At 33.3% G+C, this 26,891-nt stretch overlaps 1 protein-coding gene across 6 annotated transcripts in view; it reads right to left on the bottom strand.

Moving 5' to 3' along the window:
• The window catches only part of ERBB4 (erb-b2 receptor tyrosine kinase 4), a 985,443-nt gene that overhangs the window by 606,318 nt on the left and 352,234 nt on the right, over nucleotides 1-26,891 (bottom strand). For all 6 annotated transcript variants that reach the window (XM_045520468.2, XM_045520469.2, XM_045520470.2 and 3 more), the window contains exon 2: nucleotides 6,783-6,934. In XM_045520468.2, the coding sequence (XP_045376424.1) occupies nucleotides 6,783-6,934 (152 nt within the window). The remainder of the gene's footprint in view (nucleotides 1-6,782; nucleotides 6,935-26,891) is intronic.

Below are 26,891 nucleotides of genomic sequence, written 5' to 3'. Positions count from 1 at the left end.
TTATTTATTTGTCTACCATCTAATGCAGTTAAAAATATATCACCAGAGTCATACCAGAAAACTTAAATTCAAGTTTGCTCTCCCTTACTATACAATCTAATTAAAATATGTGCACTGAAATGGATATGCTGATTTAGAAAATGTTGCACTTATATTATCTTTTGGGTAAATGTGAGAATAAAATACATGTGAATCCACCTTTTTTATGCCATAATTTTTATTTAAATGGTGTTTTCCTCTCCAATTTTTAATGATTCTAAAAAAATGCTGCTTTTCTCATCGTGATTCCAATCAATCTCTCTAACACAATCTCTTTCACACAAGTTATTCTATCTGGTATTTAATGAACTAAAAACAAACATAGATAGGCAGTGGTAGCTACTGTTCAAGAAAACTATGCAATAAATCATTTTCTGACCCAAAGAAATAAAGTATTTTGTAAATTATCTATTTTAAGTATGAATTGTTCAATGTACGGTTTTGCTAAATCATACTACACAGCAGACAGCTTAGCCCAGGCACAGGGTTTGATGCCAGTGAGTAGGATATGGAAACAACACAAAACAATATAACCCCTCACACTGTTGGATTTAATTTTAGTCATCTGCTTTGAACTGCCAGAGGAGAATAAAAGGTAGATCCTGAAGCTAGAAGTAGGCTGAAATGCAAATATTTTAGAATTTCATATTGAGCTGTTCATCCTTACTGGAAAAGCTAAGGAACAGGGAAAGGCAGGGTTATTTGTTGCAACTTGAAACTCACTGCCAAGCATCATCCCTGACTTTACTGTAACAAAACCATGCTAAGGAAGCCAAGGTCTTAAGTTCCAGTGAGCCAGTCTGCATCTTACTGTCTTTTAGTTACAGCTTTATCTGCCTTCCTGCAAATATTTGTCACCAGCCAGAAGAGTAACTCTGTATGAGCATGAGAATGAAGTAATGTAGGTCCATGACCAGCACTGGGGAAACAATGCAAATTCCATGTCCTATGGAGAGTGGTTGAAAAAGCAACATCCTCATAAATGAAAAATCTATATATATGGTAAAAGAGGATGGTAGTTCCATGGCATTACAAATATTAATTATCAACTAATTGATAGAGATAATTGAATTTATGACTAGAACATCTTCTTTGGTAAAGAAAAATAAACTATATGATTTCTATCAAGAAATAACACTGGAGTCATTTCTTTTTAAATAGATTGTTTTAGATGGCATTATTTCTTACATATGAAAAAAGAAAACTCCCATAGCTCTATCAATATACAATACACAAATATACAAACAGATAATGTTTTCCAAAATTTGTTACGCTCCCAATGCAAGATGTGTTATTCATTATCTGAGAATAGATAGCTTTAAAAATCTTTTTGCTTTAAAAAATTATACTTTCCTATTTTTTTTAAGTCATTGCCTTTTGCTATCTATAACAGAATGTTAATGCTGCTCTTTGAAAAGATATCTAAATGTATCCATTTACTTTATTTATTTTCCAATAATGAAAGATATGAATAATCATTAAGATTTAAGGCTTCTAGACTACAGCATTCAGAGGTTCAATGAATTATTGACATTGTTAACAGTCCAGGTCAACGGATCTCAACTGCTAAATAAATGTATCTCTTCATCTTTTCTTAACACACACTTTTCCCAAAACAATTTGCAGACAACTAAATTCAAGTCCAGATTAAAAATGATTACCTATTATAGCAATGGTTGAAGAGAGGTATTAATATTCCTTATATATACTTTACGTTATACCTCACGCTGCTTTATCTTAGTTGGCACCTAAAACTTATTTGCTTAAAGTGAATACATAAACCAGAAAAAATAAATTTAAAGTATAAAAGCTAGCAGGTCAGGCACCTTGTTAGAAGCTCTGGGTTACTGAATGCCAGCAGTAGCAAGGAAGACCAATGGGATGACAAAGGAGAGAAATTTCCCAAGAATTTTAATAAGGGTAAAAGGTCTAATAGTTCATTCCCATTACTTGCTATGTTTCGTCTTGTTTTAGAGAGTTCACAAAGTGTAAGACAAAAGCAAAAAATCTGTGATTTTTATGCCTTGCTGTTTTCCATTATAAGTCTTAACCTTTTGATGGAGATAAAGTACATAGTAAATAAGTTTTAGGGCCTTTTTCTAGCCAACTAGTCAGTGTCTCAGAGGTCTAATGTTAAATACTGTCAGCTAGATTTGTTTTTCACTAAAAGAAATGTAAAAACTTGAGGTTACAACAGAGCTGGGTGAAAAGGTGTGTACAGAAATAAGGATCAAGTTTGATATAATAAAAGCATCTTGAAAGAATATAATTAAAAGTATTTCAATAAAATATATCTAACAAAGATCAAGGAAGTATCTACAAAACATAGGTTTTTGTTTGTTTTTAGGGGGGTTATATATAAGCACATCTTCAATCCAATTTCAAAGGCCCACTTTTGCTGTGTTCTTGAGATCTTGGGAGATAATACTAGATGGAATATTTTAGTAATAGTAAAAGAAAGCAATCCTATCTTTGAAGAAATCACTTCAAAGTTACTACCAAGTTCCAAGAATATCCTATGGCCCCAATGGCTAGGATGCAACCAGTCTTTGGAAGCAGACTAGAACCTGGAAATGAAGGGCTTCCTCATTTACTGGTTTGAGCTGAATGCCTCTTTCTCTGATCTCTTTGTCTGTTTGCTGTGTTGGTGCCATTCCTCTGTCTGCCCAGCTCTCTCTGACAGTCAAACCACCAGAAAAAAATAGCTGTGTTCTGGTGGTCAAGAAGTGGTCAAGAAGCTAACTGATACAGAAACTAAATGTTCCTTGTCACAATTCCAAATCCTCATAGGAAGGGAACCTGATTACCCACACATCCGACCTGTGGAGGTACCACATCGACATAACATGAGGAGGTTCCCACATATTCATCTAGAGAACATATTATACATAAAACAGTGATTTATAAGGAAGTATGATTAAGTACTGAGAAAAACACTTATTTGTCTATTCAGCAAATACTTAATGAAAATCTGCTATATTTTAGGCACTTGTTCTAGGCACTGACTATTCAGATAGCGAAAGAGGTAAACAAAGTATCTCGAATCCCAGAAACTAGAGTCGTTTCATACAAAACAAACAACAAGAAACACTATGACCTTGCTAATTACAGATGAAAAAAGGATGGAAAATATTCTTAAAGCAAAAATAATTTCTTAAGGTCTTAAGGACAAAAGTAAATTCCAAAATGAAATGTAAGGTTCCTATCTATGATGTCTCTCTTAGCACATTACAGGTAATGGTCATCCTTAGAGGAAGGGAAATTGTACAGCTCTGTAAGAAGTGGATCAATGAATTACAGTCTCTCTGTCTCTCTCTCTCTCACACACACACACATATATGAGCACTATGAAATCCAAAGGATAAGTTAATGAAAGTTTACTATTCACTCACACAATTCAAAATTTACCAGAAAGAATAGCATAATGTAAAATAACTAGATTTTCTTCACATGAACTCTACTCATTTCAATGTGTCAACATTGAACAGATTATGTAATTTGGAGGGAAGCTACTAAGAGCACAAATGAACCATAACATAGTTATTAGGATAAATGAAATTTTATATTAAACGGAGAGCTTTTAGCATATTCTAAGGTACAGTTAGAAATAACAGCTCATCCAATGAAGTAGTATGAAGATTTCAGCTAATAATCTTAGCTTTCAGGGTTCACTAATAAAAGTAGTTATGAAAAACACTAAACACACCAAAAAGCAGATAATGGGGTATTCAGAGAGTTCTGTCCGAAGCCCATTTCTTCGGCCCACTCTTTTCAACCTCCCTTGACTATTTTATCTAATCCCCAAATGCAAAATTGTTACTTGGGTACTGATGTCTCCTAGTTATCTATCTATAGTATAAGGTTCTCTGCCTCTCCAGTTTAATATTTTATTCCATCCCCAAATTTATTTTTATCTATACTATACTGGAGGTTCCATATAAGTGAGAACAGCATTTGATTCATTTGCATGCTGGGGTCTAGTACCTAAAGTAACAACACTAGGCACACATTTATTAACTTGACATGAGGCCTTCTAAGTCTTAGCTTACATTACTCCCATTGGAACGCTCTTACACCCACCCACCTTGTGAGCCCCTATTCATTTTCCCATGCTTCAATTCAAGCACAACTTCAACAAAATCTTTCCTGAATCCTTCAGAATTAGTCATTCCTTTCATTGCCCAGCATCTGGGCTTACCATTAACACAATACCATACCTTGATTTTGATTCTGGTTTCTTATTTCTGTTTCAGTGGCTATCAAATTTCATATTGGCATATATATGTGTTTATACACACACACACACAAAAACATATATACACACATTCATATATACAGTGATTATGTCTATAACCCTCTACAAGACTGAAAGATTGTTGACATCAAGGACAATAGATTCCTCGCTATTGTATCATAGGAGTTAAGACCATTTGTTGAGTGAATGAATATACGTCATAATTAGAAATGATTATTTTCCAAAGGAACAAAAGACAAGTAAAACAAAAAAAGGATGTTATTAGTAAGCCAAATACAAAAATAAAAACCTATTATAGTTATATTTAAATAATAGATTAAAATCCAGATATGTGTATGTGTTAGTACAAAGTTTATCTGAAATTTTTGGAGATGTTTCTTAGGAACTGATAATTAACTTTTTAGACAAACAACTTATTTCTTGCTCCAAGTAGGAAACTTGGTCTGCCTTATTGCATTTTCTCAAATCCCTTCATTCTATTAACCTACCTTATTTTTTTTTACTTCAAAATAGTTCCTAAATAAGCAGAATATCCAACAGTTTAGACCATACTGCTCAAAGGTCTATATGCTACATTCATATTTCTAGGCTTTCTTACAAAGGTCTATATGCTACATTCATAGTTCATTTAGAATGAACATCATTCTATCCTGTTATGTTACAAGAGCTTAAGAATGGTAAAATTATAAAATATATAATAACCAAGACAATTTTATGTAGTTTATTTTAAAGATTGTCATAGTAACTATGCTATTTTTTGTTAAGCCAGTGAAATCTAGTACCATGTATAGTAAACAAAGGAAAACATAAGGAGAAAAAGGCCTTAGATCGCCTTTTAACATTTTCTCACATTATTCTGATCTAATGACTATTCAACCTATTTCCCCTGTTTCAGAATTCAGCTCTTAGTTAATTTTCCTTTTCTATAATATCATTGAGTTTCTTGGCATTTCTAATTAAATCTACAAATCAGTTCATATACCATCAAGTTTTTATTTTGATGTTGAAGAATAAAGCCCATCTGAAAACAGTCAATCAAGACAAGTTAAAATCTTTGAAGCAAATTTTAATAACTAATATTCAGATGCACTCCTTTGAAGTTGGCTATTCTAGGATGGCTTGTACATGATCATTTCTTAAAATAGCCCAAAACAGAAAAAAAAAAAAGCGTTATGTTCTTTTTAGGCCTTCTTATTCAAGGATTTAGAAAAGTTTAGAAAAATTTTATATCTATTTTTGATAAACAAAAGTGACATAATTAAACATTACAGTTAATACAAAGTTTTGACACAGAACTTGTAAAACTAAAGTTCTGTCAACCAAGCAATAGAATATGAAAAGCCCTTAATTCCTTGTCTCAGTATTAGTATGATAATCATTTTAAAAGCAGATATTATAAGTTTCATAGTGTTATTTAAGTTCTGAAGTGGTACGTTTTCTGAGGTTGTTATCCTTTCTAGACATTTTTGTTACAGTCACAGTATTTTTAAATCACTGTTTTCACTATTTATCTAAGTATAGACTTATTAAAACTACCATAGTTCTCCAAATAATTTACTATCTACTAAATAGCTTACTGTATTAGTATTCAAAATATGATTTACGTCTTCATTTATGTAAGACAGTGCTCCCTAGAAATGTGTAAATGTTACTGAAAACAAGATCAAATATATTCTAGGAATACTATTTATTTAAAATATAGCCTATTAATTCTTATATGAAGAATAAATTATTAGTTGTACAAAAGACCACATCCCCATCTCACTTTGTCAAAGTCCCTTTGAAGTTTTGATTTTCTTATTCTTCTGGTTAAAGCAAAACTTAAGAAACTGTAGGCATTTAGCACTAACAACAGGTTTAACAGAGTAAGGATAAATGAGAGCCAAAACAAGTTAATAGAACGGCTGGTTGTCTCTGGGTAACTCCATTTATGCACTTTTGCATTCATATACATGCATATGGAGACCTATATAAGTGCATAAGTGCTGGTGATTTCCTGTGAGTCTACTTTAAATGACTTGTAGGTTTTAAAAAACAGATGCCATTTTTCTTCTAAAGTTAACAGTATCGGTCTCATGATGGTAACATGAGATAGCGTAAAATTTCCAAAGTGATAGAAAGGGGCAGAGAAGGAAATTACTAAAGTTAACCAAACTTATCTCTGACCCTCCTAGTCCCCAGCCTAAATTTTTCCTCTTGCCTGCAATTCAGAAAAACACAGACTTGCTAGAATCATTCCCTGTACCCTGACAGAGTCTTTCATCAATCTTAGGGCAACAGTAACTGCTCTAAACTCAGGATTTCAATCATGATGGTACTTTGTTACTGCTGGGTGTGCCTTGGCATCTCTGATTTTCCATCTACAGTCACAATCCCTGCTGGGCAGCAGAACCTAGCCATCAGGTTCAAGCAAACTATTCTGTCTTTATGCATTGTGACATCACTGTCCATTACAAAGAAGAGAAGAGAAAGAAAGAGACATCTTTACCCGCAGAAAGGAGAGGTCCCGGTTGTGCTCAATGCTGGTTATCTCCAGGTTGCCCATGACTACCTCACAGTTCTCATAGTATTTGCGCAAGGCTCGGTACTGCTGCTCCAGGTCAGAGAGAGAGCTCAGCTTATTCTCTGTTCCTGCACACACTGCCAAGACAAGAAGAAACACGAGAAGTTATGTCACCTTTATATGACATGCACCATGACAATGTTTTCCTCAACTCTAGTCCACAATGATTTACTCTAATTCTCTGAATTAAAATGTTTTGGATGTCATTAAGACCCATAACCTATACACTGATAAATATCTTCACTTTAATTTTTTTCCAGTTTTACTGAATTATAATTAACATTGTGTAACTATAAGGTATACATGTGATTTTGATATATTTATATACCGCAAAATAATTAGCACCCCAGCATTACCTAACACCACCATCTTCTCACCTAATTACCACTGTTTTTGTGTGTGTGTGTATGTGGTGAGAACATTTAAGATTTACCCTCCCGGTAACTTTCAAGTATATAATATAGTATTGTTAACTATAGTCACCAAGTTGTACATTACATCCCCAGAACTTATTCGTCTTGTAACTGGAAGTTTGTACTCTTTGACCAATATCTCCCCATTTCACCACCCTCTAGTCCCTGATAACCACCATTCTTCTCTCTGTTTCTATGAGTTTCGCTTTTTTAGATTTCACATATAAGTGACATTATACATTTATATTCATAAATTGCATGTACTAACCACAGAGAGTAAGAAGGCCTGGTTCCACAGAAACATATAGCAAGGAGATAATCACATTTGCTATGAACATATAAAGCATGCACATACACTTAATTTCATTTAAATGAGATTTTTCTTTTGGACTTAATAATTTACTCTATTTTCCACATATGTAAGTAAATCAAAATCAAAAGATGATAAAGGTAACAATTTTATTTTTAAAAATGATATTTTGTATTGTAAAACAAGCTGTTCTTATTCAGTAAATTTTCTACAGAATTAAAACTTGTGCCATAAGCCCTCATAGATAATACCATTTAAAATACAAATACTGAACAACTTAGACTGAAACATTTATAAACATATGTAATGAAATATAAACTCTTATTGATATCAACTGGGTCATTGTACAGTATTCTGAGATACAATGAACTGTTAATAAATGATCTAAGTCTGCTATCCTTAAGAAGGTGGTTCTTATTCATGAATGTACACGCATGTATGTTTTACAGTTTGCGTATATGTTGATATTGTTTCTGTCTTCTAGAAGTCAGTTTTAGTTTTTACCTCTCATGGCTTACATATCTGCCTTAAAAATTTAATGCACCAGCTCTACCATTTAATGCACCAATTCTAATCTTCAGCAGACTGAGAAACTACATTATGAATCACGTAATAATAGTATGCAAAGTTAAAAAATGAAATACGAGCAAAACTTTGAGTAAGTTACACGATATACACCGAATGCAAGGCAAGATACAAAGTGTAAACTTTGAAGACACTAGAAACAGAGCTTAGTAATGATGTCATACATACTTTTGTGTGTCATAAACATAGAAATGACAAAGAAGACATAATGCCTGATGTGGTACTCAAGGGAATGGGTTTTGGTACAGAAAAGAAAAAAACAAAGTCTAAATGGGTTTATTCTAACCAATCAGGGCCCCTTAAAGCTTGGTTTTGTCCATGGACACATCAAAAATAACAAAAGTCTGAATCTAAAAGCCTTAAAGAATAACATGGACTTTTATCCATAAGTGGAAGCTCATTATAAAATCAAAAACAAAATACAAACTCTTCTTGTCTGGATTTCTAAACCACATCAAACAGTATATTTTCTAGAAATACTCTTTTAGAAGTGGAATTGTGTGTCCCTCTTAGAGATATATTGAAGTCCTAACTCCTGGTACTTATGAATGTGACCTTATTGGGAAATAGGATTTTTGAAATAAGGTTAGGTGAGTACATTCGAATAGGCCCCAATCCAATAAAATCAATGCCCTTCTAAGAAAAGGAAAACATCATGTGAACCTAAAGGCACACAGGGAGAAAGCCATGTGATCACAGAGGCAAAGATGGCAGTGATGCAGCTACAAACCAAGGAATGTCAAGAATCAATGGCCAAGAATCGATGGCCAACACCAGAAGCAAGGAAAGACTCCACCCAGAGTCTCGGATCAAGCATGAGCCTACTGACACCTTGATAGGAGATTTCTAGCCTCCAGAACTGTGAAAGAGTTATTATTGTTTTAAGTGATCTAGCCTGTGGTATCTTGTTATGGAAGCCCTAGAAAACCAATATACAACCTTCAGACTATTTCTTTCTGAAATCTCACATTTAAAGAAATGTTAAAAATCACTTCCGCTCTCTAGGGCTCTATCAGCTTATCATGTTGTTGCTGCTTCTCTATTTCTCCCTCTGGATGCCAAGTCCCTCATACATCATGCTGCAACTCATTTGTTGCCCTCAAGAATACAGTTTGTGTAATGGTAAGGATGGATACAAAGATTGCTAGAATCCTGAATGTCTATTCTCTACTTCCTTCACAGTAACAGACTGCACAATTTCAGCTGGGCTTGTGGACCAAATAAAGATTACATTTCTCTGCTCCTCTTGAAGGTAAACTTTATAAGGGATTAAGTTCCGACATGTTGTCTGGCACCTTCCCAGAACTTTATTTAAAACATGGTTGGAGCCAGACTTTGCCTCCTTTCTTCTTCACACTTTCCTCCAGTCTGCTGCCTGGCATAGAGATGTGATGGCTTAAACATGAACCACCATCTTGGACCGTAAGAATGAAAAGATACACTCTAGAGTTAGGCTCGGAAACGAGTTAAAACAAACCAGGATTTTCAATCAAATCTGTCTAGTTGTTTAGTAAAGATGTTTATTATCATTAACATCAAGATAACAGTGAATTTTGGGCCTAGCTCCTAAAGTATGAACATGGGAAGGATTAAATTCTAATTAAGTTGCATGCTTTTGACCTTACTCTGTCTGTTTTTTTTTAAATGAATTTATTCCAATTGTATCAAAACTACAAAATCTCTCTTGATCATCTGAACATTTTACTGTGGAAGTAAACATTTTACTGTGGCTTTGTGGAAGTTTCCCTTATTAGTAAAACTTACAAACACTATGGAGAAAGAAATTTTGATTGATAAGTACTGTAATAGTCAACACAAGGAGGAGAACCAAAAGCAATTGATTCCTGTATATGATCCTTATTCATTAAGATCAAAGTCCTGCTATTTTTTCAATATTCTCTAGAGAATTTCTGAGAAACACCCTTAATCCATGATCTTTATTTTATTGCTCATGGTAACTTTATAAATTGTAAAATGTCTCTTGAGGAAAAGAACTATTGTATGGGTTTATGAAATATAGATTTCAATTAGTTTACATTCCAAGGAGGACAAGCTTATATTTTAATGCAACTACTGATGAGGTAATTAAGCATCGATTAATAAACTTGCTGAACCATTTCTAAAATATATATTAAAGCCATATTGCAATTTATGTATAGCTTATGTTGTACAAGTTTCTTGCAGCTGGAAATAAAACCCATACTTTAATATCAATATATAAAAATCAATATGTAAACATCTAAATGAAAGGCTTCTAAAATATTTACTGTATTCTGACCTTTTCTATAGAAGTTTAATCAAACTTGGGGAGAAAAATCTATTAATATTATTATAATAATTATGTAATTTTACATGTTTCTCATTCTGCATATATGAAATGTATACCTATAGAATTATTATTAATTATTACTACAATAATCTGTTTATATAAGAAACCTACAAAGACTGTAAACACTTTGAAAATAGGTGCAATATATTAATCATTATTTTGTATTTGCTGAGCTATATAGCACAATGCTTCACAAGAAATTATCATTTAATAATATTAACTTAATTGTCATTACAACTTATATTCAGAAAATGACCCTCAATTCAGAAAAGTTTCCATTGCTCAATAAATGATCAGTTATATTTTGTATATACTACTTGAAAATAGAAAATTGGAATAAGTATATTTAAAATAGTTCTCAACAACAACAACAAAATCATCCAATAAACAGAAAATCTAAATAATCAGATTACTATACTCTCTAAATATTCTGGTCTTTGGAGTTTTTACTCCACACAGTTGCAATTAGGAAGTATTTTTTGTTTCAGTAAGGCTTTCCTGTATATTGATGTTTGATTCAAACCCTCTCTAATCAATAATATATTCCTCATAACTTTTATCTTGAAAGATGGACTTGATTTTAAAAGAATGGTTTGGATAGATGCATAAAAATCATCTGTATTTCTCTTCATGAAGCCTCCACTGAATGCCTCGCAACTTCCATTTGTCAATCGATTTTACAATCAGGCAATGTATACAAGACAATGCTTAAACCATCAAGTTTCATTGATTTCACAAAGCTGTTTATCAAACAGAATTGAAAAATCTTTTTCACTAGCCAAAACCAGTTTAACAAAATTCAGCCCCCTTTGCCAACACTATTATAAAGTCCTTAATCTATAGGCTTACAATAATCAAGCTTCAAAAGTCCTGAATTTACATGTGCTTCCTAGAGTTTTCATTTCAACTGTAACTCCAGGAGTAAAGCGGTATGTGAGGCCTTAATAAAATCACCAATTATTCTATTTGGTATTGATTCTGTTATAAATACGGCTACAGCTGCAAGCATGGGCTTTTCAGATTTACGTCCAACAGTGAGTGAACTACATAATCCTCATTCAGAAAAAAATTAAGACTATAATTAGGAGTTTGTAGCACTAGGAAAAGGTTGGTTAACAAAATTATTCATTTATGCATGGGGCAAATATATATGAAGCACAATGAAGAAACATTAACAAGATCCGTATTAAAAATCACAATTGGGCTTACTGTGGCTGTGGAAACCAGCAATCCTTTTGCTTACTCAAGAATGACAAGAGAGAAAACAATAATAAGAATTAAATCAAAATTCTGCCTAATTTTCACTTAAATCCCTATGTCAGATATTAAGAAATGAATAATTATTTATTTAGCACCTGCTGTTGACCTAGTATGATAGAAAAACATGTATTGATTAAAATGCCCAAGGTCTTTTGTAAGGGCTCATGCAGCTGTACAAGGCACATAGTGAGGAAAGCAGCAAGCAGTATACATATGCTATGGATACATTGTGTGTGCAACATTCAGGGACTGTCTGCATAAAAAATATCTGGTAACTTGATAAAAGTTCTTTGACTTTTTTATGATCTGATTCAATACTCATAAGTACTTTTTTCTTTCAGAAATGTTATAATAAATATGCTTTAGTTTAATGCACATTGGTGGACATTAAAAATCATTTAAAATATAAAACACATAAAGAGAATGTAAGAAGTAGCACACATTTTCAGTGACTACTGAGTACTATTCTAGGAACATGAAGATGACACATTTTGGCAGTTTCGTGTTCAAAACATATTCTGAAAGGGGGCCAAATTGGCTACTTCCGCGACTATAGTCATTTAATCCAAGCCACCAAGGCAAGAGCTCCCCTGGATTTGACAGTAGCCTCCTGACATCATGGATCCCCTTTCTACCCTGTTACTACTTCACCCAGAGGCCAGAGCAATCTTTTTAAAAACACGAATCATTCACATCGCTCCCTCACTGAAAACAGTCCTTGGCTTCAAATTACACTTATTATAAAATCCAAACTTCTTACCAAAGCCTGGAAGAATGTGTATTCAGATCTTTGCTCAATGTCACTCTTTCAGACAAGCCTTCTGTGACCATCTTGTCTAAAATAGATACCAGGTTCCTATCCATCATGTTCTTGTCTTCTTTGCCTTCTTTATTCCAGTTTTACCACTATCTGAAATTATATTATACACTTTCTTGTTTACTTATTTATGTCTCTGTATTAGAATGCAAGCTCCTTCCTTACAGGCCCTTTCTCTGCTCAGTGCCTAGAAGAGAAGACACATACTGGACTTTCAGTCAATATTTGTTCAATAAATAAAATGGACTTTGGAGACATAATAAGCCAAGATCAAATCCTGGCCTTTCTATTTTTAAAAGCTGAATGAACTTGAGGAAGTCACTTCATCAGTTGGAATCTCTGTTTCTGTGCTGAGTGTTCTTAACAATAAGCCCAGTTTAGAGGTGAAGAACCCAGGACCTGAAGCCAGGTGTCCAGTATTAAAATTTAGCACAATCAGTAGCCTGCAATGTATTCTTGAGCAAGTTACTTAGACTCTGTGTCATTCTATTTCCTCATCTGTAAAATGAACATAACAAACCACCACCTCATAGGTCTGTTGTAAGGATTAAATGAGTGAATACATGTAACTTGCTTTGTACAATGTTGACTCATTGATACAGCTCACTGTTAGCTATTGTCATTTATTCAAATATATAGTATATAGTATGTGTATATTACACAATATATTAAATCAAATTAAAATATAAGGCTTGCATGCTGAGGTACTGAAATCAGTCTGATATAAAGGAATGAGCACTGGGCAAGGGTAGTGGAGGTCAGTACTCCATTGCTCCAACACTTTCTAGCTGTGTTAAATGGGACAATTATTTTCTTCCATTGAGGCCAATTTTTTCTTTATGTTTCTGCCCAGCTCAAAAATTCAGTGATTGCATTTATTTCTAAAATATTTAAAATCTTTTTCAGTATTTAAATGAAATTGCATTTATTTCTAAAATATTTAAAATCTTTTTCAGTATTTAATGCTCTACACTAAGTAATGGGTTGCATTCAATGGATGCTTTTGAGGAGGTCACACTGTGGTAACATTATATGAAGTTATAAAGTTAAATACTCATCAAATTACCCACAAATCCCATTTATAGGTACATCAGTAAATAAATGAAAATCATGTTCACATAAAAATGTGTACATGGATATTTATAGGAGCTCTACTCAAATTCACTAAAACTTGGAAACAACCCAGATGTCCTTCGATGGGTGAATGATAAACTATGGTATATCCATTTCATGAATATTATACAGCAGTAAAAATGAACAGATGATTGATATCAACATAGAAAATTCCCAAAGGTATTATGCAGCCTCAAAAGGCTACATACTATATGATTCCATTGGTATGGCATTTTGAAAAAAAAGGCAAAACTACAAAGCACTGAGAACAAATCAGTGGTTGCCAGAGGATGGGGTTCAGAGCATGAGTGTTTGACTGAAAGGTCATGAGGAGAATTTAGGAGGTGAGACGGCAGATCTCTTGAAATACTGACCAGGATGGTGATTACATAGATCTACATATGGGTTAAAACTCAGAGAGCTGTACAGCAAAATGAGCCAATTTTACTGAATGTAAATTAAACACACACATTCAAGTTGGCTTGTATGTTTCATGGAGTTAAATATGCCCCTTTATGTAAATCTTACTATTTGTTTCTAGGCATTTTATGCTTTTGCCCTCTTCTGAAAAATTTTAGTTAATTTTTTGAATTGTTTATTGTTGTTACATATTTTTAAAAATCTTGATGACATATGTTTTTCCCTCAAAACTTGGTTATATTGCTAAATTCTTGCAATTCCTAGTTATTTTTCTTAACTGAGTTTCTTGATTTATCTAGTCTTCAATCATACTATTCTATTTTGTTTTCTTGGTTGGTACTGCTCAGAATTTCTAGGCTAATTGTTTTCAATTAATAGGCATAATAGTAGTCATTCTTATCTCTTTTCTAACCTTTACAGAAATGCTTTCCTTAACTCAGCGTATATTTTGTCATGTTATATGTTCTAGAGTCTGGCTTTACTAGGTTTTAATTTCAGACTTCAATATTGAATACTGCTATTCTTTGCCCTTAATTAATGCCAATTAATTTTGCATTAATTTTGAAATGATTTATGAGTGCAAAATATTGAATATTCTCATATTCCTGAAATGAACCACACAGTAATCATACATTATTCCATTAATATACTTTTAGGTTTACTGTTTTTTCTTTTATTTGTACTATTATTTTAATATTCAAAATAACTATCAATGATTTAAAAATATTTGTATCAGATGTCATCACACCCAAAATGATAAATAATGGAAGTGGGTTTATATTTTAGAAATTTTGCATTCTATATAATTAACTCTAAAAGTATTAAAGAAAAATAAAATTAACACCAAAATAGAAAAGACTGTTTTATAATTTACATATATCTGTAAATAAAATATTTTCAATCTCAACATCAGTATCCTTTAAAAAAAAAAAAAAGTGGCCCTATAGTGTATTCTCTGAATCTTTATCTTCTACCACTATTATTATTGACTCTCAAAGTGACGAAACAAGGAATCTGTTGAAATTAACTAAACCATGTTCTAAATGATTCTTGAGCCAAATGAAAAGGGCATTTGGCATCACAGACCTTCACTAATAGAGTTGTAGCTAGGGAAGACATAGGCATTCCATACGGCAGACTGATGAAACACAAGTCCATAGACTATATATACTGCTGCGTGCTGCTCCATCTAAAATTTAATTGAGCTGTCATTTTACCTCTTTTGTATACTTACAATAGTCTCTAAATGCCCTGAAAAATGCCTAAACAGGCAAGTTATATTGCAAAGGGAAACAAACGCATCATTGGAAACTACCAAAAAATGACATAAAAATTACACATGATTGTCTCTTGTTTATTAATGACATGTTTTGTGAATAGTCTACTCTGGTCTTCCCAATGTAATACGGTATACTTATTTTTTTTATTTTTTTATTTTGTATTTCAAAGATAGATTAGTAAAATTAAAATAATTACAAATCATTTTAAATACATCATATGGATCATCAAAAACTGACTTGTAACTTGTCAAATATAAGTTCTAGTTCCTGTTCTTTATTATCTACCTTTACATATTTTACTATATTTTTTCTTAAATTGTATCTCATAAAATTCCTATGTTGAAAGTTGACAAACAGAAAGACTTCACAGATATAGAAATTACATTTCTGTTATCTATTCTTAGATAAACTAATATTCTCCTTACCACTGTCTTGCCACAATCCATCCCCCCCACACACACCCTTTGTATCATTCTTTCCTCCCCGTTCCCCTCCCACACACAGGGTCCTTCTTATTTACTTTGTAGTATTTCACTTTCTGTGGAAGTGCTAGGTCCTTAACTTCAATGTAGGTACTGGACTTGACAAGCAATTAAAGCAAACACTTTCCACTCATTAAGGCTTGCCAAATTAGTCATCTGCCATCTGCCCTGTCATCTGCTCCTCCTTGAGGTCTCGCTGTGAATCTGGATGCACTCACTCAGATTAAGAGGGACAGTGTAAACCTCCAACCTGGTGAAATGACAGCAGGAGCTAAGTATGTAAACATTAGCGACCGTCTTTCTTCCCTAGATTATCATGCCTTCAGCCACCCCCTTGCATGTAATAAAAACCAGTCTGTTTCTGATGCCTTTTCACTGTGAGCCCTTTGCTATTCACTGTAATTAAAGTGACAGTTCCTGGGATGCTTTTTTCCAGTTAGAAGTACTTTAAAAAAAGAATCAGACTAGATGTTCCTAACCTAAAACTATGCTCACCCATCAGGCTGGTTTCCAAAGCACTGATAAAGATGAACATTAAGAAATGGGCTTTGCCCTTTCTATTGTACTAGTGGCAGAGTGAAGCTCTCTTTCTCATTCTTTCCATCAGCAAATGTTTACTTGGGTGATAACATGTAATAAGCACTTTCTAGGGGCATTCAATCAAGCTATGCCAGCAAAGGGCAAAATTGAGAAACAGCAGGAGTGACATGCTCCTTTATAAGTGCATTCTTCTCTTAAGGCATTCTCTAGCCTGGGGCTGCTCTAGGGCAATTAGTGCCTTTGCGCAAACGCACTAAGATGTCCCTCTTCTGGGTGGAACAAAATCCATGCCAGGGCACATGGCTTGGCCATCAGAATATGGGCTGCTTTTTATTCCCATCTGTCTTCTAGTCCATATGTCTGTTTGCAGTGCTGGATTCCATAAAGGCAAACAGAAGCCCTGGTCCACTCCACTGTCATCCATCCCAACTGGGTCATTCAAGGTCAAGTTATGTCTATATAAGTAATAATCTCCTCAAATCAAAAGAAAAGTGTGCTAATGTTAGATTTGGCGTGAGAGGAAGTGGCAATGCAGACAACCGAAGATCCTTTAATGTATCTTCAGAGAATCTACACTCAAAGCCTAATCTGAGATCACCTTTCTAACAAAGGGTTTTGGAAGTTTCAGAAGCCAATTCTTAGTCTTATAACCCTCTTGGGTGATGAACAAAAACACCTGTCTGATACTGATACAGATGATATAATAAAATATGTCACATTAGAATTTATTTTAAATTGTTTTCTCATAACCCAAAGTCTATTAGTCTAGAAACCATATTCTATAATTTCCAGTAGGTTGATCCCTCTAAAAGAGATTCAGATGAGCAGCGGGTTGTATTCTTACAATATACTAATTATAATTAGGTGTTCAATAAGGAGATAGCCATCATTAGGAAAATATCTGCCAATCATTCATTTGTTCTGTCTTTCATTTATTCAACCAAATGCAAATGCAACCACAATATATGGGGTTTGGGGCTAAGTGTGAATGAAATAATAGATATATAAAATCTGTGCCTCAAATGTATAATAGTTTATGTTCTAATATAAATCCTCTATAAAATTTTTAGAAATAAGAGTATACAAATGTAACTTGCTCAAAGATAATTTTTTACTGACTTTGTGTCAATGAACAAGATTCATAAAGTCAAAATTCACCTTATCCAAAATAAAGTTACAAATTAGAGGGAAAAATATATATATTACTCTGAATTATAAAAGGTGGACATCACTTGTGAGAAGCAATTTTCTGAGAAGTCTTCCTTGGTAACAGTAGTAAATGATGTTACTAATATATTCAGTAACACCTACATCTGAAGAAACACTACACCTTACAAACATTTTATTCAGTTAGCCAGGTTTGTACACATCTCTTCCTAGGTCCTTATTCACTTGCCAAAGAGGGCAAAGAGTAATTGTTATGACAGAGACTGGACAGACATATCTTTTACAACTATATATTTCAATTAAGACTGATTTTCAGTCAAGCCCCCATCCTAGATGACTTAATTACTTTGATTGAACATGTGAGTTTATTTTATTTTTTTCATATATTTCTTATCATAGTTTTGAGATATTATCAAGACATCATCATGCTAATATTACTAGCATCTTCCCTACTCAGTCCACAATCTTAAAGGGTTAGTTAACAGCACATCTGATACTACATGGGCAGTTGTGTAATTTGAAATGTTTTTCCATGAAAGTTTCACTAGCTATGGATTTAAAAATCTGATATCCTTTGGGATCCTATTTTCATTTCCTTTGTGTGTGTGTGTGTGGTGTGTGTGTGTACACCAGAAGTGGGATTGCTGGATCATAACTATTTTTTATTTTTTTTGAGAAATGTCCATAATGTTTTCTAAAACAGAGAGTAGAGTTGTGGTTACCATGGTCCGGGAGGTGGGGGAAATGGGGAGAAGTTGATTAAAGGATATAAATTTCCAGTTATAAGATGAGTAAGTTCTGGGGATCTAATGTACAGTAGGATGATTATAGTTAACAATACTGTATTATATATTTGATAATCCCTAAGAGAGAGAAACTTCAATGTTTTCACCACAAAAAAGAAATTGGAACTTTATGGCATTATATTGGTGTTAGCTAACCTTATAGTGATAATCATTTTACAGTGTATAAGAGTACCAAATTCACACACTGTATATTTTAAACTTACCCAGTATTATATGTCAATTATATCTGAATAAATTTGAAAAAATAAAATTAAAAAATTTTAAAGAACTGATATCCTACTTGGAGACTTTATTATAAGAGAGCAGCACTTAACAAAATCTATAATAAGATATTGAATGTAAAAGTTCAATTTTTTAATGGAATCTGCATCATTCAGTATAACACATAAAGAATACTAAGGTGATATTTAACAACTGTTTTTATTATTACTGGACATGACCTCAGAAATGTCTTTTACATTTAAGAGAAATACTTAAAATACATACATGAGTATGTATGATATGATATTGGATAAGGATATGATATTTACTACATACTGACACACATGTGAACTCCTTTTTCAGAATAGGGATATGATATTTAAGAATATGATATTTACTATGTACTCATACACATTCGAACTTCTTTTTCCTGTTGTGATTTTGTCAAAAACTGTTCATGTAATGATAAATGCATAAATGTCAAAATGTATTATAAAGCTCCTTCATTTGTTTTACCTAAGACAGTTTGGTAGCACTGGTATCAAAACTATTACATGCAACACTAAGGCATAGGAGTTTTATACCATCAGGTTTAATTTTAAAAATAAAGAATAACCTATGATTTCCTTTGTTTATATAAAATGAGACTGATATAAGAAAAAAGACTTGAATTATTAAAAGACAAATCTGCATTGTCATTTTAGTTTAATATGAGTCTTTGAGAACCTGTGCAAATAAACAGAATTTCTCCATATTGTAGAAATAAAACAAAATTATTTATATTTGTATCTGGCAAGGTTCATATGCACAAAAATATTTTCTAGAATAAAATAAAAATTTTAAACTAAATTACTTACTGTTTACTTAGAGATACAGGTGGACTGGAAATATAGACTACTATTTTTAATCTTATCATAACACATCAAGGCACAAATTTGATTTTTTTTTAAAAATCTGAATCATGCCTTTTCTGAACATGATTCATTTTTAATTCCTGACACAAAAATAGTATGTATTTTAGGATAAGTTATACAAACAAGCATCTTTCATTACAGAATTCAGGTTTCTACTGACACTCAGCCAGGATAAAATAGAATCAAGTCTCTTTTACATTCTTTGCAAATGTTCAATTTTCAGACGTATTTGCCACCTGATTAGACCTTGTAAAGAAGTCAAAGCAAATCAAATAGAATTTGATTCTAAAGTGCATTGCTTTTTTGAGGAATAAGTCTCATGTAGTTGTATGATTTTTATTGTGATGATTTCTAAAAGGCAAAATAAAATCCCTTAATAAAATTAATTATTTTTTAAAGGTACTTTTTTAAGAATGGATGAATCCATGGATGTGCATGTGTGTGTAAAAATATTCACTGGGAAGGAAAATGCTTTTCCTCTGATTAGAACATTCCCAGATGGCATTCATTTTCCTTTTTTGTTAACTTGTAATTTTTAAATGTATAAATTCTATAAAGCATTCTTGTATGTAAAAAGTGAATTTTAATTCAAGAAGGAGATATATTTTTAATTGTAAGACAGGCAAGACATTCATTCTATGCTTTGCAATTTCCTTTATAGGAATGTGCCTACTAATTCAAATTACTGTTAATACCTTTGATAATCTTGGAATTTTATAAATATTAGTATTTTATATAAAAACATGATCTATATTGATTATTAGTATAAACTTTCAAGAAATTTTATGGTAAATCATTTGAAAGAAAAGTAGAAAAATTATATTACTCTAAAGATAGAATGTTAAGAGCTACCTAGCCATCTATCAGGGAAAGTCCAATGGCAAACCAATTTTCTACCGGAGTTGAATAGGAAATACAATTGTTTGTGTGTGTGAGTGTGTGCACATGTGCTCGCACGTGTATGCTATGTATATAGCTACATCTATATATATATTTTATGCATGTACACATTATATACTCATTCCAGTTTTTATATATTCTGTAGGTTCTTCTCTAGTTCATACTATTTGATTTATACAGAACAGTGTGATATTGCTTCTATAATTTATCTCTTCTAATTTTATTTTTAAATTACATTACTATGAAATTATTAATATGACATATATTCTCCTTAGGATCAGTAGTCCTTTCCATCTGTATTAATACTATCAGAAATTCTTTTAACGGCTTTATATACATGTTATTTAATTCACGTAGCAGTCATATTAAGCACCTATTATCATTATTACCATCATCTCATTTTTTTTTTTACAGATGAGGAAACTAAGACTCAGAAAGTTAAAAAATATAACCAGAAAGTTAGCTAGTAGAAGAGCAAGGAGTCAAAATCAGTTCCGATTTCATAAGTAGTTACTCAAAAGCATAGTACTAGTTATTTGATATCTACAAATTCTTGTTTAGAATTGTTTGTATTCAGTGTTAGTACATTACAACCAAACAAAAATGTCCATAAACAAGCTGAAATGTTTACATGCTGAGGACACGTATGTTCTATAAATTCAGAACCGTGTTATACTATTACTAATTACTCCTTATGCCAGAAGTCCATGGTGGGCGCAACAGGTGAAAGTCAGGCTTTAACACCATACAGGAGCTGCAGAGCATGACAGTCTCAACAAGTTCAAGTCAGCTTTGTAACTGAATGAACCTGACTCCCCTTGTGACTCACGTCCTTCTCATTTTCTGTTCCACGTTGGATAGAACAGGTACAAATGCAGCCACGTTTCCCATAATACTTTTTAGTGTTGTTACAAATGGGCCTAAATTAAGTGCACATAGAAAGTCTAATACTTTAACTTCTAATATCAAATCTTTTCTTTTTTTAATTAGGAAAAAAAATTTTTTTAAAGAAGGCTTATCCACCCCGACTCTCCAACTTCCTGCAACTTCCAATCTTCTTATCTCAATAAATCGTTCTCCTTTCACCTAGTTACTGCGGTAAAAATCTAGTCATCTGATTCCTCCCTTGTATTATTAGGCCACAAAGTCACACACACACACACATCCTGTCAGCTCTACCTTCAGAACATCTGTGGGTTCCTCATGACCTTCCATCAATGCCCCTGAATGGCTGCCCCGGCTCCAAGTCACCTCAGTCTGTATCTGAACATTGCAGTAGGCTCTCATCTGATGTTCCTGCCTTCCTTCTTGTCTCCTTAGCTCTAGTTTATTGTATATCAGATATAAACAATTTTATATCTTTTAACTCTTCAATCAGATCATGCATTCCCTTTGTTCAAACATCTCCAGTGGTTTCTCACGTCAATCAGAATAAATGTCCTTATCCAGCCCTACAAGACACTTACACAATCTGAAACCCTGCTACTTTTCTGATATCATTTCATATAATGTTTCATTTCCTCACTAAGATCTGACCCTGGGGATATTCGGCTTGTCTTTGAACATTTCCATAAAAGTTTCTAAATACTTGTTACTAATTTGTGAATTTATCTTGCAGAGCAGCAACAGACTGGCACTGATCTGTGTATGATACTTTGAATAGCACTGTTCTAAATCATTAACACTTTATATTACTTACCACCACCTGCCATATCATATCTTTACTTAGAATGTTACCTCTATGAGGGCAGGGACACTGGTTCACTGCTATAGTTATAGCATTTACAAGCATTTGACCCATAGAAGGTACTCAATAAATATTTAATGACTGGATGAATGGATGAATAGATGGGTGGCTGTTGAAGTGTTGGAATTCTGCCTAGAATTCCTAGCTTACACGTAACTTGCATGCTATATTTGATGACCAGAATGTTAGCATCACAAAGATCTTTAGATATCATCAGTCCAGTTTGTATGTACAGAGGAGAAAACAGAGACCAATAAGTTGAAGTGCTCAACAAAGATTAAACAGCTAATCAGGAGCAGATGTGGAACAGGACCCTTCCTTCACAGGCTATGCCCAAATGGCACAGCGCCTCATGTTGCTCAGGAGGCTTCGAGAAACTGTCCAGCTTTATGCAAAGGTTTCCCAAGCACAGTGCTGTGTGGCCAGGAGGAAAGCTGTATCATGAAACTCAGCGTGGGTGCTTAAGAGCATCTGGCTACACAGCACTTGTCTATTATATAACTGGAAAGTAGACTTCGAGCAGTATCTTAATTTTTTCAAGATTTGGTTAAATGAAGTTAAATGTAGCTTGTTAAAGGAAGCATTGCTTTTCTAAAGAGAGTCTGTTTAACAAAAGTATGCGTCATATGTATAAACTAACCAATATTTACATGATAAATAATTTTCAAATTGTTTTTATTGAATTATATATTCAAGTCATACTTTAATGTACTCCTGAAACTTGTTTTCTAAAAGAAGCACATGAAGATCATTTTGTAAACAAATAATCTTTTTTGTAATGGAAATAATCACCTCTTAATTTGACTGTTTTGTAAATTATGATTTCAAAGATCATGTTCACGTAAACATATGCACACCCACAGCTGCACCTAACACTTAATCAAAAGTTTAATGTCAGTCGATTAGAATATTAGGTTATTATTATTATAGCTATTATTATAGTTAATAACATTTACAAAGTGTTGAACATATTACAAAGCAGTTGTATTCATACTAATTTTTTTGATCCTAAATTCTTTGAGGGATGGTTATAAGAGCCAAAATTATTAAAATAATTGCCAGGAATCCAAACATCAGGTACCTCGGAAAAAAGGAATTTCTAATGGATATTCTGAAATTGTTTGAGTTAGAAATGAGGTGGTAAAATTTTCCGCTATTACCAGATATCTTTTCCTTAGTATTGTGTGTGATTCACAGAGAAGGAATGGAAGAAAAGGGGCTGAGTAAAAACGGATTGATTAAATTTTTCTATACCCATGGAAAAAGTGGGATTTACTAATAAGATCTTCAACTGACTCTATTATAAGCCTGTTTTCTTCTTTGCACTTTGTTCAAATAGAAATTAAGTAGATACAAAAAATTAACTAGAGATAGATCAGGGGTAGAATGCAAATTTGACCACTGTTGCAACTCTGATTTATTTCAGTAGCTTAAGGGATTTTGTTGGATGTCAGTCAATTATTTTTTTCAAAATTGTGATTTTTACTTTGAACATGAATTCTCAAATACTATGTTTCACTATCATTTGTACAGAGGTGGCTTTCTTCTTTGGATATTATGTTAAATATTACTCATTCTTTATTACCTCTCAAATCATATTCTTTTCACTTACTTAGTATTCAAAATTCTCCACAACTTGAGATCCTGCTACAGTACTCATTCAATCTAATTCAAAGTTATTTTTTGAAATAATCAAAAGATGGTTTATTACCATCCATCATTCAACTTACTCACAGTGTTTTTCTTTATTTTTTTTAGTCCATTCATTTACATTCATTTCATTTCACCATGAATCCTGCCAAAATCTGACAAAATTCATATCTGTCATCATCTCCAACATCTGCCTGGAGAATTTTCTTCCAGAAAGGGTCTGAAACATTCATTCAATTTACATTTCCCTAAAATTTATCCTCAAAGATGTATTATATTGTTATTTGCGTGGCTATTTCAGCCTTGTTTTACAGTGTGTGCACCTTGGTTCGCCCCTAGATGATGAGCTAGCTTATAGACACTTCAGACTCCATATTCTATTATTTCTAGTTAAGGGGACCAGACAGAGTACATACATCATACAAAAAGTACTAAGTAAATACTCTATAAAGGTGTGTAGATTTAAATCCAGACTTACTGTGATCTACGGAGAGCAGACAATAATAATAAAATTAAGAGGTAAAATAATACTGAGTAAGACGCTGGACATAATATATCTTAAATCCAGAATGTTATTTTTTTTAACTTCTAGTCTAAATATTTATCTTGAATTGTTTAACAGTTGATATATCATATTCGTATACCACTTCAGTAGAATTAAAAAAAAATTTTCCTTTAATTGAATGCTTATTCAGCAGCCTTCTATAAATTTAAAGATATCTGTTTTGTAATCATATATCAAAACTTTCTGAATGCTTCTATAAAGATATGAATGCCTACATAAAAATGTGTCTATTATCCATGTACAGTAAGTTTAAAAACGGTGATGAAAAAAAATCCATTTGGAATACCAGACACTAAAGAGAGTTTTATAAGAAGGTTTTCTCAAGCCACTATCCTAGACTCAAAAAGTTTAAATGGTATTTTTATTTTCCAGACATAGCTAGACAAGTGACTGCATAACTACTGTTCACTCATCTACTATTAAAGTCTCTTTTTACCTCATGATTATATGATCCTGTTCCTCAATGAATGGTATTTGGGTACCAACTGTTGTAAATTTCAGGCTTGTCTAGTATAAAATTAACTTTCTTCCAGGATCAAAAGTATTTTGCATGCTATTCTAGAATGACTTTACCCTTATAAGGACGAAAGATAAGGGGAAAATACTTGTTTATAAATGACTGATGTTTATAAATTAAAGCTTTTCTCTATATGTCTAGGAAGACTTCCTGTGATGAAAAAAATAAAATAAAAATAAAAATAAACTACAGGCCAATCTACTTACTCTTGCTCAACTTGCTACCTAATGCAGCTGACACCTGAAACTCAACAGCCAGTGTACACGCTTGGTTCTGCTCACCAAGCCCAGAGCCAGGCAGCCAGCGCACAATAAGGAAAAGCCACTGAAGCTCTTTCTCCGGTGCTTTCTAAGCCATGTTTTCCTGTTGCTTCACTTTGCCAATCTGTTTCAGAATTTTCAGGCTTCTGCTTATAATACTCTCTCATTCTTAAAACTGCACCCTTATTGATCTGGCTCCCCTTTGGAGCACTGCTCTGGAAACACTGCTTGAATTGACCCTACCTTAGCTCAGGCTCAATGTACTTGTTTCCACTCGATACCTCCTGATTCCCCAAGAGCCCAAGGGACATAGCCCACTTGTGCTTCCAGTGTTTATCCACTAGGGGGCCAGGTTCCTGCTGCCTTTCTCATAAAGGAGGTCTCACGGAAGCCTGCAGTTGCATTTAGCTTCCCATTTCCCTAGCATCTTCGTATTATTGCTTGACTTAGCTCTGGCCTATGTCTCTTTCAGCCTTAAAAAAAATTAGCTGAGATAAAGAAATAATTATTCATTCTAGTGCCAGTTACATTTTTAGACTGGGCTGCTTAATGACATTAATGCACACCATGTCTGTTATCCTCAACAGTCACGGACTGGGAACTGCCTTGCTGGTTTTTCATTTGATTCTCTGCCTTCTGTTGCACCCTGTTTTCAACCTTAATATTAAATAAATAGCCAACACACATGTGCCAAAAAATGTTGACAATAGAACTCTAGAAGCATATGGTACTAAGTCAAAAAAAAAAAAATTCTTAGCTAAGTAATGATTCTTCATTTGAAAATATGTACTATTGCTTCTTCTTTTTGAGAAGTCAGTGCACTTGAGGGCCAAGTGTCGCCCGGGGACTTCAAACTTGCATAAAGCAGTGTGTTGGCTCTGAAGCAGTGAAATTCCATAGCAACGCCAGCAACACTTAAACTTCTCAAGGACTCCTATTTTATTTATCTCTGAACTGCTAGGGGGCTTTTTGCAGAAAAGTCCCTAACTACTGCAAGCACTCACTCTATTTAATGTTATTTAATTAACATTGCACAAACACCAATTCTGTGTGTGCAGTGAAGTCTGTGCACTTCCCCGGATTTGCTTTCTCAATAGATTTGGAAATGCAGCTGCAGAATAGTGCCAGACTTTCCCTCCCGGCCCTCCCTCAAAACCTGAGGATCCCTAGTCCAGATGACATTAGTTAAAATAGGATAAAACTGTTCTGCAAACAGGATAGAGGGAAGAAATATCTGGGAAAAGTTAGTTGGTATTGAAAAGCGCTGCTTGTTGTTTCTGTTGTTTGCCCACTTTTAAAACAAGAATTATAATTATAAAATAATTGGATTTCTTCATAATACAATACATGGGCTTAGACAACCTAGAGTCATTTAAAAGTTAGATAAGTGATCTCTAAGGTTACTGCTAGTTCTAAAATCCAAAGTTCAAAATCATCTAGAGAGCCTGTAAGTAGCACTCAGTCATGGGGCATCAACTGAGAATTATTATTCCTAAAGCACACAGATTAAAACTCTAAAGAATGCATTTCAGAGTTTACATAAAAAGGAGAATCCACAAACTACTCTCTACCTACCATAGTGCACAACTCTAAAAATCTTTTTGTAAACATCTGAGAAATAAAGAAAAGAAGCATCTTCTCAGGCAGAATTAAACAAATTGGGGATTATGTAATGCAATTCTCCTTCGGGGTGTAAGACTTCACAGAAATAAAATCACATCCACTAAAATGAAATCCTGTTAGCCCGGAAAACATTGT

Source organism: Camelus bactrianus, chromosome 5, assembly GCF_048773025.1.
Source record: "Camelus bactrianus isolate YW-2024 breed Bactrian camel chromosome 5, ASM4877302v1, whole genome shotgun sequence".
NCBI classification, from domain to species: domain Eukaryota; kingdom Metazoa; phylum Chordata; class Mammalia; order Artiodactyla; family Camelidae; genus Camelus; species Camelus bactrianus.
This window is presented reverse-complemented; position numbering and strand designations above follow the sequence as displayed.